Source organism: Nesoenas mayeri (genome assembly GCF_963082525.1).
Source record: "Nesoenas mayeri genome assembly, chromosome: 6".
Lineage (NCBI taxonomy): Eukaryota > Metazoa > Chordata > Aves > Columbiformes > Columbidae > Nesoenas > Nesoenas mayeri.
Window position 1 is genome coordinate 10,468,113 of NC_137545.1, and position 16,896 is coordinate 10,485,008.

General features: G+C 43.2%; 1 protein-coding gene across 6 annotated transcripts in view; it reads left to right on the forward strand.

Annotated features, from left to right (window-relative positions):
* AGAP1 (ArfGAP with GTPase domain, ankyrin repeat and PH domain 1) overlaps positions 1-15,330 on the forward strand; it is a 361,066-nt gene extending 345,736 nt beyond the window's left edge. For all 6 annotated transcript variants that reach the window (XM_080347158.1, XM_080347153.1, XM_080347156.1 and 3 more), the window contains 2 exons: positions 10,143-10,398; positions 10,865-15,330. In XM_080347158.1, the coding sequence (XP_080203284.1) occupies positions 10,143-10,398; positions 10,865-11,068 (460 nt within the window). In that variant the 3' untranslated portion in view covers positions 11,069-15,330. The remainder of the gene's footprint in view (positions 1-10,142; positions 10,399-10,864) is intronic.
* The last annotated feature ends 1,566 nt before the right edge of the window (positions 15,331-16,896 follow it).

A 16,896-nucleotide genomic window follows, 5' to 3' on the forward strand; every position in this document is an offset into this window, starting at 1 on the left:
CATCTCCTTTGCTCTTTCAGAAACAGGAGCTGATCTACCAACAGCCTTTTTCAAACTAATCATTGTTTATGGTTTTAGAAAGGCATCAGACACCTGCAGCCCACTAAAACTGAGGTAGAGGCGAGTCCCATCACTTGCTGAATGGAGGGGACACCTCAGGAGGTCTAACTTGCCCAGACAGGCAGCACGTTTACTAAATAAAAATAGTCATTCACAAAAGGCAACTAATGGAAGAGTCTGGTTACATTAACGATTTCTGCAGAGTCCCTAGTGTCAATGAGATGTAAGAGGTGACCCAAGCAGCTGAAGAACTGACCATGGGAGGTGGCCTAGGCAAAGGTGTGTCGGTGGAGAAGGGAAGATGTATGGGAGAAGAAGGGGAGGGCATGAGATATATGGGAATTGCCAATGAGGAGACGTTTAAGGTGAGAGTAGCAGAAGGGAGAACTCTGGGAAGAGTTGGACAGTGGAGAGGTCCCTGTAGCATCTGAAGAACATGGGTCACAGAAATGCTGCCCACAGGGGTGTTCCAGGTACTTCCCAGCCCTCTAAACCTCCAGTTCAAACATGCCTGCCTTCCACCACTGACTTGTGCAGAGCAAGCATTTGTTTTTATTTGCTTGCTGCTCCAAATGTGTTTTTCTTCACAGTCTATGCTCAAATACAATGTTTATTACTTGTGTTTTCTCTTTTTATGTCTTACATAAATTCAGTGTAATGTTGGTTGTTTTTTTCTTCCAAATACTCTGAAGAATATCATCTTGTTGCTTGTGCTGGAATTAAGATAGTACGAAATGCCCCCGAAAGGGCTTTTGTTGTTCTTTGTAAACCCAACTGTAGGATTGCTCAGAAGCTATTGGTAACAGCAGACCAAAATTATCAAGAATTTTTGCAGGTCTTAGTGAAATGTTTTAATTAGACTGTCCTCTTCCAGTTCCTGATCCTCGGGTAAAGATCACGTTCACCTTCTAGGGCTACGAAGTTGTTGAAGGGTTTGGAGGGGTAGTCGTATGAGGAGTGGCTAAAGTCATTTGGTTTGTTCAGCTTGGAGAAGAGGAGACTGAGAGGAGGTGTCATCGTGGTTACAGCTTCCTCACAAGGGGAGGAGGAAGGGTTGGCACCAGACTCTTCTCTTTAGGGACCAGTGACAGAACCCGAGGGAATGGCAGGAAGATGTGCCAGGAGAGGTTTAAGTTGGACATTAGGAAAAGGTTCTTCACCCAGAGGGTGCTGGAGCACTGGAACAAGCTCTTCAAGGAGGTGTCACGGCCCCAAGCCTGACAGTGTTCAAGCAGAGACTGGACAACACATGGTGTGAACTGTGGGGTTGTCCTGTGCAGGGGCAGGAGTTGGACTTGATGATCCTTGTGGGTCCCTTCCAACTCAGGATATTCTATGATTCCACGGCCCACAATGTATTTTTTCCATTTTGGATCACTGAAGCCACCTTTGTGTGCTAATAAGCAAGCTCTCATTTGAGATCTCTTTTAATGCCCATGCTGCAAGTCTGTCAGCCCTTTGGGGAGACCTCGGAGGGTTCCCCCCCCCCCCACCTCATTATTTATAAGGTATTGGTACACTTGTAGTTATGCTACTTCTCCACTTTACAGCGTTACGAGCCGAGGAGAAGCTCCATTTCTCTTCTCTCATCTGTTTATGATGTGATACGTTCCAAAGCAGATCACATCAGCGACTGTTATGGTATCCTTAATGCGCTGTGAGAGCCGCGTGGCGGGCGGAGGGGCCGGTGCTGATGGACGTCCCTGTTACATGCCACATTGCTCAGGGTCTGTGGGAACCGCGCTCCATCTCTCACCTGGCACAGATTATTGAGATTTATGCATTGAAACATTTGTATGTCACTCCCCCCCTCACCCTTGAATACTGTACAAGAGCTTCCTCTAATATAAATATAAAAGCAGAAGCCTGGTTTGGGGTGAAAATAGCCAGATTTTTAGACATAACCAAGATAAAAGACTACCTTAGTTTTCACAAAACATTTCCTAATTGATCATTTTTAGTTCTGTTATCTGTTCAGAACTACTTCCATGTTTTGTGTAAAACTTGATTTAAAACTGAATTTTCATATTTTTTCCTAAAAAAGTGTGTAATGCTTTCTTGAGCTGTATTTAAAATACCATTGCATTAAGTGTAGCCTTCCTATAGGAGAAAGTTAATGTTAACAAATTGCAAATTAATGTTAACAAGTTGCAAATTAATGGAATCTTCTAAACTGACTGACTGTATATCAAATTGTAAATTGAAATTTCCAGTCTGTGTTTAGGTACTGGCACAATGCAATGTGATTTATACACTTAAGAGATCAGGTTAAGTGTGGTTACCCATGAATAATGAAATGCATTAGATGCATGTTTGCAATTACTGTTCTCTGCATATATATATATATATATTGCTGCGAACAAGCAAGAAGCAAATATACTCCTTGGTTTTAGCATTTCCATGCAACTGTTGTAGAGCAGCTTTTGGCTTTTTAAAGGTAGTATTTGTAATATGCCCAAGTGTTGAGATGGGCCACCCAAGAAATGGCAGCAGTCCATGTGTGTGTCTAGAACCCCACAGTGATAACTCACATATTAGCCTTCCCTTTTTCTTTTTGTAGCCAGCACAGTGATATGTTTTGGTTTAAATTTTCCTTGGATGTTTATAAGCTTGTACATCAATACCTAGATAAAGGGAACTGGAACATGAACTCAATAGTTTTTCTGTTGTTCGACGGCGGGTGGGTGGAAGGGAGCAGTCATTCATGGCTATTGTATTCCACATTCTCTTAAGGTCTCTCCTTGCACATCTTAGCAGAAACCCATCTTCCTCCACTGTTCATAGTGCTTTTTAAAAATTGTTTTCATGGAGCTAACTGTTTAAAATCCTTAGAGTTCACCACTGTTAGCTTTTTTCTTCCTAAATGTTGCTGGCAATGCTGTTTAAAAAATTCTGGGGCTTTTGGGGTTAGTGGAAAAGTACAATTTGTGGCATTCTTCAAGCTTTTTATTAAATCTCCAGGGACTGTTTTCATTTCTCATAGTTGCACGGAACAAAAAAAGCTTGGATTTGTGTTGAGAAAAGACTTAACCAGCTTGCAGGGCTTACATTATTCTCAACTTAATAAGCCTTTTCTTACTATCTGCAATATTCCCTACTGTTGTATGTCACCTAGCTTTTACCTAACTTTACACAGAGTAGACCTCAGATGTGACAGATTTTATCAAGTATACCTTAAAAATTATTAGATCGAGAATTGTGCAATGAAAAAGTAAGTTTGCTGCCATTTTATGTGCTATATCAGATCCCACAGTTGCAGAGTATTTATCTAAAAAGGCTGAAGTCAGTAAACCTTGATGTCTTGGCCAGGCTGGTAATTAATGTTGTGCAGTAATAAATCCTGCAAGTGTCTTAACACCTAAGGGTGAGCTGCTGGTTACTTGGTGGCATCACTGGAAGGCTCACCTAGAGGTGCAGAAATAGCAGCTGGTTTGGAGCCCTGCATAGAGGGGTGCTGTCAGGAGAGAGGGTGAAGAAAGTGGAGAAGCTCCACTGAATACGAATTATGATTATACTGGTGTCATGCAAGACATGATGAATTTGAGAAACACATTCAGCTCTGCACGTATGAGCGATCTCTGTCTGTCTCGTGCAGCAGGGCTTTTTTGCCTTAAACACACAGCTATACAAGGGAAACTGGAAAATGTAGTAGAGTTAATGGTGAAGAAGACCCAGACCTGTAGGCTTCAGAAAACAGCTCCCTGACAGTGTGAGGGGCTTCAGGCATGGATGGGAAACTGCCTTTATCTGTATCTTTTGGGGCCTGTGTTTTTGTTTGGTTGCTTGAATAGGTCTGTGGTAGGAGAACTTGAAATTGGAATATTTCTACAGCACTGAATTGTCTCTCTCTGCCTCTTCTGGCTAGTGGACAAAACTTTGCGGGTCTGACATTGGGTTGAACGCCGTCCTCAGCCAGATAACTTTCCCGGCAGAGATAGTAATTAAATAATTTCCAAGCTGGGTTACCGCACTGCTGTCCCGCAGAGCCCTGGTCCCGAGTCCAAGACAAGACACAGGTTGGCTTATCTGCAGCCTTTCCATAGGGCTGCTCTTCGGCCGTCAGGGATGTTTAACTTGTAAGAACTAATAAGCTTAATAGGTTGACTTTATTTAATTATTAATGATCCCTTTCTGTCCTTACAGCTCATAAAACACTCTGTAGGTTGGCAAAACACTCATAATATTGATCAGGAGCCAGAGAGATATTTATTTCCTCTTTGCCCCGGCACACATAAATCTTGGTCCTTTGCCTCCTTCTCCTCGGCAGGCGGGATTTACAGTGGCCTGTTTCTTAAAAGCTTTTCGTAATTAAGGAATAAATACCTATCGGTCTTTGTTTGCTGTCTGGAGTCCTCTTATTTGCCAGGGACCTATATATCCCCAGTGGGTTTGTACGCCTTCCCCCTTAGCAACGCAGCCGGGCAGAGAAGGCATGCATGCTCGGAAGCAGTCAACTGCTAAGCACTTACTTTGCAATAGAGTGGGGTCTTCTCCTGCAGAGAGAGGAAGCCCCTGTGTTTTCTCAGCATATTGTTCCCAGCTCCTCTTCCATGCCTCTCCTCCCAGTTCCTGCTTTGCTTGGGGCAGGAAGATGCTTTGGAAATTCCTTGCTGCTAGCCCTTTCTTCTCGCCTTCTCTTCTTCTTCCCTCTTTGCTAGTTGCAATTAAAAACGTCATGAGCCCTTCCCAACCTTTCAATCTCGTCTTCCCCCCACACACTGAGGTTTCTCTTTTACCCATCCCAACGTTGCATCGCCAGCCCTGTCCAAAGCGATGCGGTTTATTGGACGCACGTGGGGTCATTGCGAAGGGGTTTATTAAAACGGCAAGCCCTGGCAAAACCAGCTGCATCATTAGGTGATGCATGCTTCTTGCATGCTGGACCACGAAGCTAATGACACAATCTGGGACTCTGCAGGAGTTTGGGAGGTACGGAGGTTAGATTTACTTCATTTTCTTGGAAGAGACACATTAACCTTGTCAGCTGGCCAACAGGAGAGAAAATTTGGCAGTGCTCTTGCTGAGCTGGCCAGGTTACTGCTGCGTTAAGTGGTTGTACTTCAGTGAGCAACCAGAAATGGCAACACACAGCACATGCATGGCAATGCTAGAGAGAGCATTTAGAGACTGCCTGAGTTACAGAATTCTTTTCTTTAGTGAGAGAGAAGAATAGATAAAAAAATTTGAGAGGCTTTTTAGTGTTGTTGGAGGTTTGGAGGATAAAACCACTTCAAAATGCCTGCACCAAGCCTGCTTGGTATAACTGATGGTGGGAGATCAATGCTCTGCCATAGTAAATACCTGCTGTACATTTCTAATGCAACCTTTTGAAATTTCATCAAGTCTTTTAACAAACAGTGACTAATTTTAGATAACGAGCAAGTGACACAACATTTTTGTCATCCTTGTTAACACTTTGGTAAGAACAAGGCTGCTTTTTTGTGCTGGAGCTGTTGAATTTTGATGGGAAGTTCTCAGGCTCTGCATCTGCATGCTGTTGCCTACACAATCAATTCAGAGTTGCCGTATGAATACAGCTTTTATTTCCACTCTGCACATCCTTTTCGTGTTTGCCTTTCATGCCTCTCCACCAAGGATACATGAGGGACAAATGGAGTCGAAGGCAGAGGTGAATGGGAGCGAGGAAGAGTAGGATGGAGAGTTGTTACCAGCGGCACGAGGGTCCTGCTCAGATTTGTTGGGTGTAAAACCACACACGTGAAACCAAGGTGGGAAGAGCCACACAATGCACTCGATGGGTGTGAGCTGTGTAGGACGTGCTGCAAACCCACAAGTGGGGAATGCAGCGTAACTCCTGCTGTGAAGCTGTGCTCTAAGGAAATCTGCTTTTTATATTTTCTCATGCTACCTGGTTAGCCCTCCCCTCTTACAGTGCCCAGTATTTTTGTTTCCAGATAATAATGATGTGATGTGGCTGGCAGAGTAATTTAAATAATTGGACATTATCTTGAGAAGCAAGCACCTAATTAGATCAAAATAAATGGAGAACTGAAATTTTCATTTATTTCTAACAACCCTTTACCTATGTACAGTATCACTGCCATGGCAGAGATTTCATTATTCACACCACTGTGTGCTTACAGTTCACTAGTGATGGAGAGTCCTGCAAGAGCAAAGAGCTTGGTGGTATTTTTTGGCCAAGTCTTAGTGGCTTGTTCTTCTCCTGGTACCACAGAGTATTTTACAATCTTACTCTGTTGCATTTGGCAGTGAGGTTTGAAGTTTGTAGCAGCAGTCTGTGTTTGAATGGAAAGCTTCAGAGATAAAAGACTCAAAGAAAGTCTGATCTTACAACTATACTTTTTCTTTCTCTAAGTTTATAATCTATTAATTCACAAGTTTATAATCTGTTAATTTACATGTGTATATGCATTGAAAAAAATAATAATAGCTGACATAATCACTTTAGAAAAGTAATTTTAGTACATATGAGGAAGAGACAGCTCTATCATCAGGAGCATCTGAGTTCATGATGATGTTGCCTCTCTAGCACACTGGCTTTAATTTGGTCCTGAAAAAAGAACTCCAAAAAGTTCAGTAAAAGGGTCTTGTTTTGGCTTTGACAACTACAAATTAACATCTCTGGCATTGAGGGCACCCTTTAGAGTGGGAGTTACCAAGATTACAGGCAAGGGAAGAAAATAAGAGGGAAATATTTACTAGCAGATGCACATTTCCTTTATTTTTAGGGATTGGTTCAGTGTCTTTCTCCTGATTAGTTGCTCTTCCCCAGATTTCCTCATACTCTTATTCAGCTGATTTATTTAAAGGTATGTCAGCACTGGCTGAAATTAAACACTGTGCCTCCTCTTCCTGCTTATTGCTGACCGCTCCAATAATTCATTTTTTAGCTCATTAGCTAACAGGGGATATGAGCAGTGGTTCTCCAGGGGACTGCAATGAGGTTAAGTGATCTACTGCTGACAACTCTGCTCTTGGACTGGCCTTCCTTGGGGGAAATGAAACCTCAACCAAGACAAGCTGTGGATCCCAGAAGTGAAACTGGGGCATCAGAGAAACAATTCCAGTATTTATGTCTTCTTGTCGGGACTTCTTAGATGAATGTGAGCAGTAGAGCTGAAGCTGTCTGCCAGGAAAGTCCTCAGGACTTCCCATTCAATGAGATGGTTTGCACCAGAGATGCAGGGAGGATGTCCATGGACCTTGGTCATCTAGATACTCTTTCAGAAAAAGTCCCTCTGTATTTGGGCTGTCCATGAGATGTGGGCAAGTGTGCTTTTCCTCCTACCTCTGAGATGAAGTTTCATTTTCTACCAGAAAATACAAATGATGTCTCTTTCTTGTGCTTAGTTTGTACAGTTGAATAAGAACTAAATCTCATTTGACAGCCAGTGTCAGTGGCAAGCTGCCCCAAAATGTCTGAGGCTTTTAAAACACCTTAGTTTGTGGTATTTGCTGTGTTTCCACCACAACTCTTAGTGTGACTTCAGAGGTAGAACTTGTCCTTAATGAACTGAGTCTTTTGGTGGCCTCTTTGGTCAAGAAGAATTAGATGGGTTTTCTGAAAAGGGAAACTGAAGAGAGGTAGAATAACCACATGCAAAGGTTGAGTTTTTAGGTGAGCATAGCCCGGTGGTACAGCCCAATGCAGGTCCTGCTTTGGCCAGGCACAAGCCTGAGCATCTCCTGAGGGACCCAATGTCTCCTCAGTTGCTGCCAAGCTCTGCAGCACATCTCAGGTGAAGGGATGGGTCCTGACCAGAGCATACAGTGAGTGTTAATGCAGAGCATTCACAGCTTACTTGGTCATACTGCAGGAGAGTGTGTGAAGGAAGGACCATTTGCATCCTCTTCATCACTAATGAAGGTGGCAGCGTGTTCCTTTTCCTGTTAGTTTTATTTTTAGATGGGTTTTCCCTTCTTTTCCCAGACTTTGTGGCAGTAGGATAAACCTGAGCAGGACTGGGTTGTTAGTTTCTTTCTGCTCTCTTACAGCCTTGCTTCATCTGACTTGCCTTTGTGATGCTCCCATGCAACATGTGGCAAATGTGAAATTCATGCTGGTGAATTTGTAAACCAGCAACCTAAAGCTCTGAAAGCCTCTGCCTGAACCTGGCACTTACTGTCTCTGTTTTGTTACATACCACTGCATTATTATTATTATGGTTCAAGATGAATTAGGAGTGGTGGGAGACTTGTTTAAAACAGCTTGTTTTCTAAACAGGAAAAGACGTCTGTCCAAGCCATGGTGATCGCAGCAATCGATGCTTTGACAGGAGCCAAAAGTTGCTGTCACTCAGAAGACGATCTGAGAGAGAATCATTCACAGCCTCCTGACTAGGCTTAAAAAAATTGTATTAGTTTTGTGTTTGAGGTATATTTTGCCTTTAGGACATATGGGCGTATGAGAAATAAATTCTCTAAGCCCTGGTGTGTGCCACTGTTGTAGAACATTGCAGGCTGAATCACTTGATTTTTCAGTCTGGCATGTTTAAATGTGTAGTGGATATATTGGTTATACTCTCAATACCTCTATACATGTTTAAAAAACATATGAGATGTTTGCTAAACATTCTTGAAGATACTCTGTATGGATACTGGAACTAGAACTGTTGCAGTATTTGCAAGAATGCTCATTTTATTGTAAATAATTCCATGTTACTTTATCTTCCCCATGGCACTGGTTCAGGTTTGGTTTTTTTACCTTAAAAAAATACAAGCACAAAAAACATGAATTAAGGATGCGATAGTAACAGAAGTCCTTTCTTCCTCCTCCCCATCTGGAATACCTGAAATGATACTCTGTTTATCAGATCCTGCCATCAAAGGTTAGTTTGCAGCTCCCCAAATGTTTTTGTGTGTGTCTTTTAGCTTGCAGGAGTCATTCAAAGGTTTGATTTAAACGAAGCACTCTTTGTGTTAATTTTCTGTTTGCACTTTTGCTCTGACAAAGAGCCCTGGACCCGTTTGTAAGGTAAATTGTGGTCAGGGTAGAGAAGGGGATGCTTTGGGAAGCTGTGCCTGAAAGCATCCAGGGAGGTCAAAGCAAGGTCACTCCACATGTACCAGGAAACGATGCAAAACTAATCCAGATTTACTGTTGGAGGGATCTGTTTACATAAGTATTTAAAAACAGATTAGGGTTAACCTGACACTAGATTACTGGGAGTACTGTAAACAAGGCTGAAAGGCGTAAACAGAGCTTTGCCTTTTGTACTCCAGAGGAGAAATTCTGTCACCAGTAGCAAGTTGCTTGGCTTAGGTGATGTATATGGTTTTCACAGGATGGACAGATTACCTGAGGTACCTCTAAATGGGACTTTGTCTAGGGTTAGATCTCTTAGATCATATAATTGTATGGTAATTTTTTAATGGAGACTTGAGGGATTTGTTTGTAGTCCTTGTTTTCCTGTGTAACCTAATACCATCCAGAAAGCTTTTGATAGTTCTTTGCCATATCAGGAGGAAATGGTGCTTCAAAAGTATTGTTTTGGTGGTTTGCATTTTGGAAAAACAAACAGAAGAACCATCCATATGCCTTTTGCACAGGAGACATTACTCAACTTGTAGAAGGAAAAAGCACCCCTGCAAGCAAGGCTGTGCGTTTCAGGGCTTGCTCTCCTGTCTGAAATGCAAGCCCAGGTGCTTGGTTACTTCTAGTCTTAGACACAGAAATTTGATGTGTTTTCTGTAATGTATTTTGCAGCACAACCTTAACATGGAACCAGGCTGCCTGTTTTGTCTTCATGATGGTGAGGGCTTTTTCCAGCCCCCATGGCAGCCCAAGGTTTTTTTAAGACCTCCTGGCTTTTGTGGTCATTTGACCCCCTAGGAACAGCATCCACCCAGGGGGATCTTGGGCATTGCAATAATATGGCTCAGTAATGATGAAACAGATTACACAAATATCACTGAAAATACAAGGTTTGGGTAAACGGTTGCTATGAGGGCTTTCTTGCCAAAAATTTGAATGGGGGATAATTCTCATGTTGTTTAACTGCTGTTTGCTAGCATAACAATAGCTGAAGCTGAACTTGCACCACTTTACAGAATCAACAAAGTTGGGTTAGAGTGACCTCTCTCTTCTTTGGCTCCTCTAGGGAAGAAAAGGAGCGCTGGATACGTGCGAAATACGAGCAGAAGCTCTTCCTTGCCCCACTGCAGTGCCTGGAGCTTTCTCTGGGCCAGCATCTCCTGAGGGCTACGGCTGAGGCGGACTTGAGGACGGTCATCCTACTGCTTGCCCACGGAACTCGGGAAGAGGTGAACGAGACCTGTGGAGATGGGGATGGGCGCACAGCCCTCCACTTGGCGTGCAGGAAAGGAAACGTGGTGTTAGTGCAGCTCTTGATTTGGGTAAGTACGTGGTGTCTGGGGAGGGGTCTGGCTGGATTGGTTTTTGCTTGGCTATGTCCCTCAGCAGGACCACCCAAACCTCCTTCCTGCGGGGTCCACAAAGCCTTTGCTGGTCTCAAGTCTAGACATCCCAACAATGTGATCAAAAAGTGTATTTCTGCCTGTCTGCTGCTAATTGATGGAAAGTAGAGGATTGTGTAGGAAATGAAGAAGGAGGAAATTCCCTAGCACCTGTTTGAAACACCAGTCTGGAGAATTTTGTCCCACACATGAGCCTTTCCCCATAGAAGCTTTTATGTACGTGACTCAGTGCTGCTCGCATTATCAGGCTGGTATCCTGCCTGGTCTCTTCTCCCTCCTCCCCATCCTCAGTTACATTCAAACCCAGCTGTCTCAAGTACTTTCCCTCTATCTTAATGCTCTGTTGGCACCTCGGTTTCCAACAACACAACTCTTCTTTCCATAGTACGGCGTCGATGTGATGGCACGCGATGCCCATGGGAACACGGCGCTGGCCTACGCCCGGCAGGCCTCCAGCCAGGAGTGCATCGACGTTCTCCTCCAGTACGGCTGCCCTGACGAGCGCTTCGTCCTCATGGCCACCCCAAACCTGTCCAGGAAGAACAATAACCGGAACAACAGCAGCGGGAGGATGCCCACCATCATCTGAGGAGCTCACTCGTGTATTCGCTGACCTGGATTACATCGCAGCCTCACATTCCTCCATCCCCATCACAGCTCTGCTCTGTGAGTCTGGTAACTCTCCTTTTCCCTTTTTCCTCCGGTACATCCCTGTCCCGTCCGGAAACGGCGCCTCTGGAGAGCGCGAAGGGATGAGAAGGAGCAAAAGGGGCTGCAGAGAAAGCAGTTGTTTCAGTGACAGCTCTCGAACGGTGGAAACAAGCGGGCGAGAGCGCGTGGGTTTAGCAGGACATGCCACGCGTGGCACCGGGACCACGGGAGAGCGGTCGTCCCCGGGGTTGGGGACGCAGGCTCCCCCCGAGCGTGCAGGGAAGGGGCGGAGGGAGAGGCGAGTGAGAGGAGAAGGAAGGAGAGATGGTGACTTTCTGTAACTGACAGTTAAGCACATCAGTACATTTCACCTCTACCAAACGCGACGCCTGGATTTCATTCTCTTCTCTGAAGAGCTTGACGGCATAAATCAGAAGCAAGCACAGAGTTTGTCAGGTTTGAAGCTCCTATGATGGTATGTGTCAAATCAGTTGTAGCTAATCTGTCCGGGGAGAATACTGGCTTCATTACACTTGTATAGTTGAGTTCTTCCAGCATTACCGCTGTTTAATAGAACATGATTAGTCATCACGGAGAAAAAAGCATATTAGCTGAGGAGGTAGTTACATGGCACGCTTCGGTGATTGCTTGGATGTGATTGCAATATTCTTAGAAGCATCATATTATCTCAGACATGTTCTTTCAAGCCCTTGGAGCCCTCCTTTCTAAATTCACTGTCATAATTTAGTATCTGTTTAATTTTTCAGTCCAAAGAGAGGAAATGAGTTGCTGAGTGTTATTTGACTGCAGTCTCCTTGGTGTAAAAACAAAATGGAAAAAATAAATAAGAGTAACTATGAAACACAAAAAGGAATAATGAATACCGCTAAGGAAAAACATTTCAAGTATGTGTAGTGAAATTAATAAACGCATTAAAGGCTAATATTTTTTCAGCCAGCAGAAATAGGTTCTGTCTTTTTGCCAAGGTAAATGTGTTGAGTTTTTGGTCACTCCTGTGATGCATTGCCTAACTTATACAGATTTTTGTATTGTGTCTCTAGATTATATGTATGTAAAATCTATTTGAATAAAAAAAAAACATAAATATGCATTGATTTTTTTTTTGTACAGAAAATTACATCTCTGTTAATTTATAAACTGTAATGGATGTGAAGTAGATAATGTGCAACTAGTTAGGATCTGTGGGTTACAGATCATTGTACATTGAAAATATTTCCAGCAGCAAACTCTTGTTTCCATCGCAAGCCTTTGAGGAACATATCAGGAGGAGATTATGGCACTTTTGGCATGAAAAAAAAAAGTGGATGAGACCTATTTGAAAGGAAAAAGAGGCTGTTTCTCAGCGCTGTAAATATATTTTACTCCAGAAGTCACGAAGCTTTCACAAGCCAAGACAAAAAGCCCCAGCCTGGCGGTGGGAAGATCAGATTTGATTAAGTTCAGAATTGATAGCCTTCACCGCGGCGGGCAGGGCATGGCTGCGCTTGACTCCCAACTTGGCTGCTTTCGGGAAGAAAAATGGCTTGTGAAAGTAGCCTGGACAGTTCATTTGAATTCCAAGTTTTAATACTTGATTGGATTGTTTTGGTATTACCAGGCAGATCCCAGCTTCTCCTGTTTTCAATGGAGTAGGATTCTGGAATGGGGAAGCAGGCTGTATGGTTTTTGGCAGGCAGAAAAGTGATTTTTTTTTTTTTAAGTGGATTATGGCAATGTGAAGATGTGGAAGAGGGTATATCACGGAGAAAGTTGAAAACTCAACTGAATTCGATGGCAAAGGAGCAATTATGTGAAGGCAGTGAGGTGCACACAGCGTAGTAATTTGCAAATCTACCTGCTCATATGTATTTCCCAAGCCTTCAGTGGTGCTCTTCCTTGGGGCTCTGGATTTCCTTTCGCATATAAGTGGGACGAGTGTAGCAATTGCTAAATAAAGCTATACGTGGACAAAATGTGAAGGAAAAAAAAAAACATAATCTGGGTATCTTAAGAGGAAAAAAAAGATGTAAAAATCATCAAATTGTGAAAGAAAAGTGAGCCTCGAGGTGGAGACACGAGAATATTGACCAGCTTTTTCCTATTTCGCGGTGTTCTCATTTTGTACTTTGTTACTGTATAGACATTTAACTATCTGGGGGGGAAACCTTTCTTCAACCAGCCCAGGCTGCTGCATCAGAGTAAGGCTAAAGCTGATTCTCTTCATACTGGGATAATTTTTTATTTTTTTTTTAATTGAGGAAGGGTGTCTGTTATAATTGTTATTTCTCCATCATTCCCATGCAGCTCCCTGAGCTTTGGTACTGATGGGTGGTCCTTCAGCGATGGGACAACCCCTCTAACGTGCAGCTGAAGGGGATGCTGTGAAGCCCACTGTGTCTTGGTGCTCGTGAGTTTTACACCCCTCCAAGGGGACACAGCAGGGATTCAGGAATCATGGTCCCAGAGGTGCTATACCTGTCTGCTCTTGCCCTGGGAGCATCACGGGCGTTGGTATCGAAAAACCCAGTCCAATATTTCAAATACATGGTAGGCAGATTTGCCGCTGTTAAGTTCTTAATGCATGTTCCATTTCTGAGCTGTGGTTTTTTCCTAACTGAAAATATTTTCTGTACATAGTTTAATGCTCTCTTTGGGTAACCTTCCTCTTTTAAAGCTGAGAGTGATATTTGAGAAACAAGGGCAACCAGGCTGTCATGCAGATTTCATGCAGAAGAATTATACGCTCCTTTCATAAAAATTTTCTGAAGGCAAATCTTAAAGTATGTAATATTTTTAGGGAAGGAATTTACACTGTATTATAGGAAAAATCCAGGCTAGCCAACTAATAACCTCATACTTCAATTAAGCAGTAGCACAGTTTAATTTAACCTAAACATAGTTTTCACTTGAATGTGTAAGCATTGTCAGTACCTATGTTGAAGTGACGTAGAGTATGCTATGGTTTCCCTAAACATGCAAGCGTCTATGGGGAGGGTACCTGGATGTATACACAATGGTAATCCCTTCAAAAGATAGGAGATCTCCCAGCAGTGTCTCCAAGTGAGGAGAGCCCTTCTCTGGCACTGCAGCCGGTGATGCTCCAGCCATGGTAGAACAGACCCCAAGGGTCTGTGTGGCACCTCCTGAGCTGGTAGGACAGGCCACCTGGCAAGGAAGTCAGTGTAGACTCCATCCCTTTCTTGCACGGTGAAGGAGAGGAGGGAAAACCTTCCCACCACAGCTGAGAATGAGGATGAAGTTCTCCAAGGCTGGAGCCCAGTGGGACTTGGCTTTGTGAGCCGAGGTCTCCAGGTTCCGCATGCTTTTCAGGGGTCGTGTTTGCACTTCGCAGAGGATGTTCTTGAAGCCATCCAGGTGCAAAAACGGGTGATATATACTGACACTTGGAGAACCTGCAGGAATCATTCCCATTGCTTTCACTCTGTTAACCCGTCTGCTTTCTGTTCTTCGTCTCGTGTTTAGCCCCTCTCGTTGCTTTTATGGAACCCACTTGCCAGGCTGTTTATGCCCTTTGAGTGTGTTATGAGCAAATTAAAAACAAATTGAGATCCAGTCAATAAGAAATCCCAGCAGAAACATGTTAGCTAAAGCTGTTTTCTCCAAAAAATGGAGTCTGCAGCTGTGATTTTTGTTGCGTCCCCCATTTAACCCTTTTTGTTATCCCAGATACCTTTAAATCCCCTTTTTCCTCTGCACTTTATCCACAACAACTAAAACACTAGAAGTGAATCCGCCATTGCTATTAACATCAGCACTTTCGTTCTGTTTATTTTAAGCTAATTGCTGTTGGATGGTGGAGATGAGTCGGATGTGTTGTATCCAGCTTCTGAACCTTGCTATTTATGAGGAAATAAGATGTAACCTTTGGAAAATTCAGGGTCCTGCCAGTGCAGAGATTTGGCCAAGGGCTTCCATTACCATATTTCTGGTTTTGTTGCTAAAAGGAAGCAGAAGAAAAGCTATTTGTGTAGGGCCTTGGTATGTTCTGAGTTAAGATGCTGCTCAGAAAGCCAGGTGAGCTCCTAGAAGGCAGAGAGGATTTTTTAAGCATTTGGGCATAGTGTATAATAACTGTAAACATTAGTATTGTTTAATTTGCTGTCTCTTCCCTGTTTCCTTAAATTATGTGTGTTAGTGCAAAAAAATCTTTAGCTGCACTTGGCGATTTCCCCTGGCCAGAGGAAGCTGAGTAACGTAGGGAGAGAGGAATAGAGGTGGGAATGCAGATACGGGCTTAGATATTATCTCTGGCACTGTAATGTAGTATAATTAGATTATATGGGGTTTGGATAGCTTCATCTTTTATATTTGTATGGAGATCGGGAGAAATGAAGTAATTTGTAGTTTCTAGTATAAAGTAGTAATGGTGGAGACAAGCACAGATTTCACAAGGGGGTCCCGAAGGGGGCCCTTTCCAAATGACTCGGGGAGCCGCGTTTGCACCTTAACGGGGAATAAATGGTCATTGTGGCTGGAGGGACTCAAGGGAAAAGAGGACAGCGTTGGGGACCAACCTCAGGCCACCTTGGCTGGATAGGACACAACTTGCCCATCCGCATCTCATCACCGAGCATCTTTGTTTCCGATGTGTACATGGGATCTCTCGCTATTAGTCTTGAATTCTCAGTTGAGCACCTGCTTCTGTTGTTAGTGATTTGTGAGTAAAATCTGTTGTGTAGAAAACCATTCTTGCATGTTGTTGTGTTTGCTGCATGGCAGAAAAAAAACAAAACACACTCCAGATTAAAGTTATTTTTAAGGTACAAAAACACTAAACCTACCCCAAATTTAAAAGTTCTGCAATGAGTTTTGACTTCTTACATTCTAGGGTGCAAAAAGAAGGTTGGTTTGAATGGTTTTGTTTGAGAACAACTTCCTGTTTAAAAAAGTATAAAGGTAATAGAGCAAAATATCCAAAGCTGTAGGTAGGTAGATTTGTTGTATTACGATATTCTAGGTTCTGGGTTGTTCTTTAGTGTGGGACATTTTTTAACGTAAATATTGGGTGGTCTCATCTCATGACTGTTTACCTTGAGTTGACTGAATCTGTTTCACGTTTTAAAGGGAGGTTTGAAGGGTTTTGGCCAAGATTTTCAGGAGCTGTGAATAGTTCATGTTGTGAGAGAAGGACTGAATGATTTCTGAAAATAAAAGGTTGCTTTGGTTGGTTTTTTTTGTTTTGGTTTGGGGTTTTTTTGAGCCATTGTAAGCCCCAAATCACTAGGCATGCTTCTGGTTGTCTTGGCACCTGTGTTTCATTTCAAGTCACAGCAATGTATGGATGAATTAACTCTCATCATTTACAGTCATTCCTGAATGTTCAGGGGGATTTTGCTTGTGGGCAGATGAAGTAAAAACACCTTGCGCTTCAACAGGTTTAGCCTCTTCATCTCTGTATGTCCACCTGTCTCCCAAATCCCTGTGGCATATCCAAGACTGACTATTTTGCATTGCTTCAGAGCTAGCAATTTTTACCTGTGTTTTATGTACAAAATGTGAAGGTGGGGTGGGTGGGGATGCTTACAGAGGTCTAATGGCATGGCATGTTGCTTGCTGGCAGTGAATGCACCATCAGCTCTTTTGTGTATACCCCGTTTTCCAGAACCGATTGGTGTTTTTTTGTTTCTGAGAACTGAAGTAGCTGAAAACACTTTCCTGGTCCTCTCAAATGACAAGGTAGAGTAAAGCCCCTCACAGCAACTCGATATAGGGTCTGATCTGTGCTGAGGGAAAACCCCAAGCTCC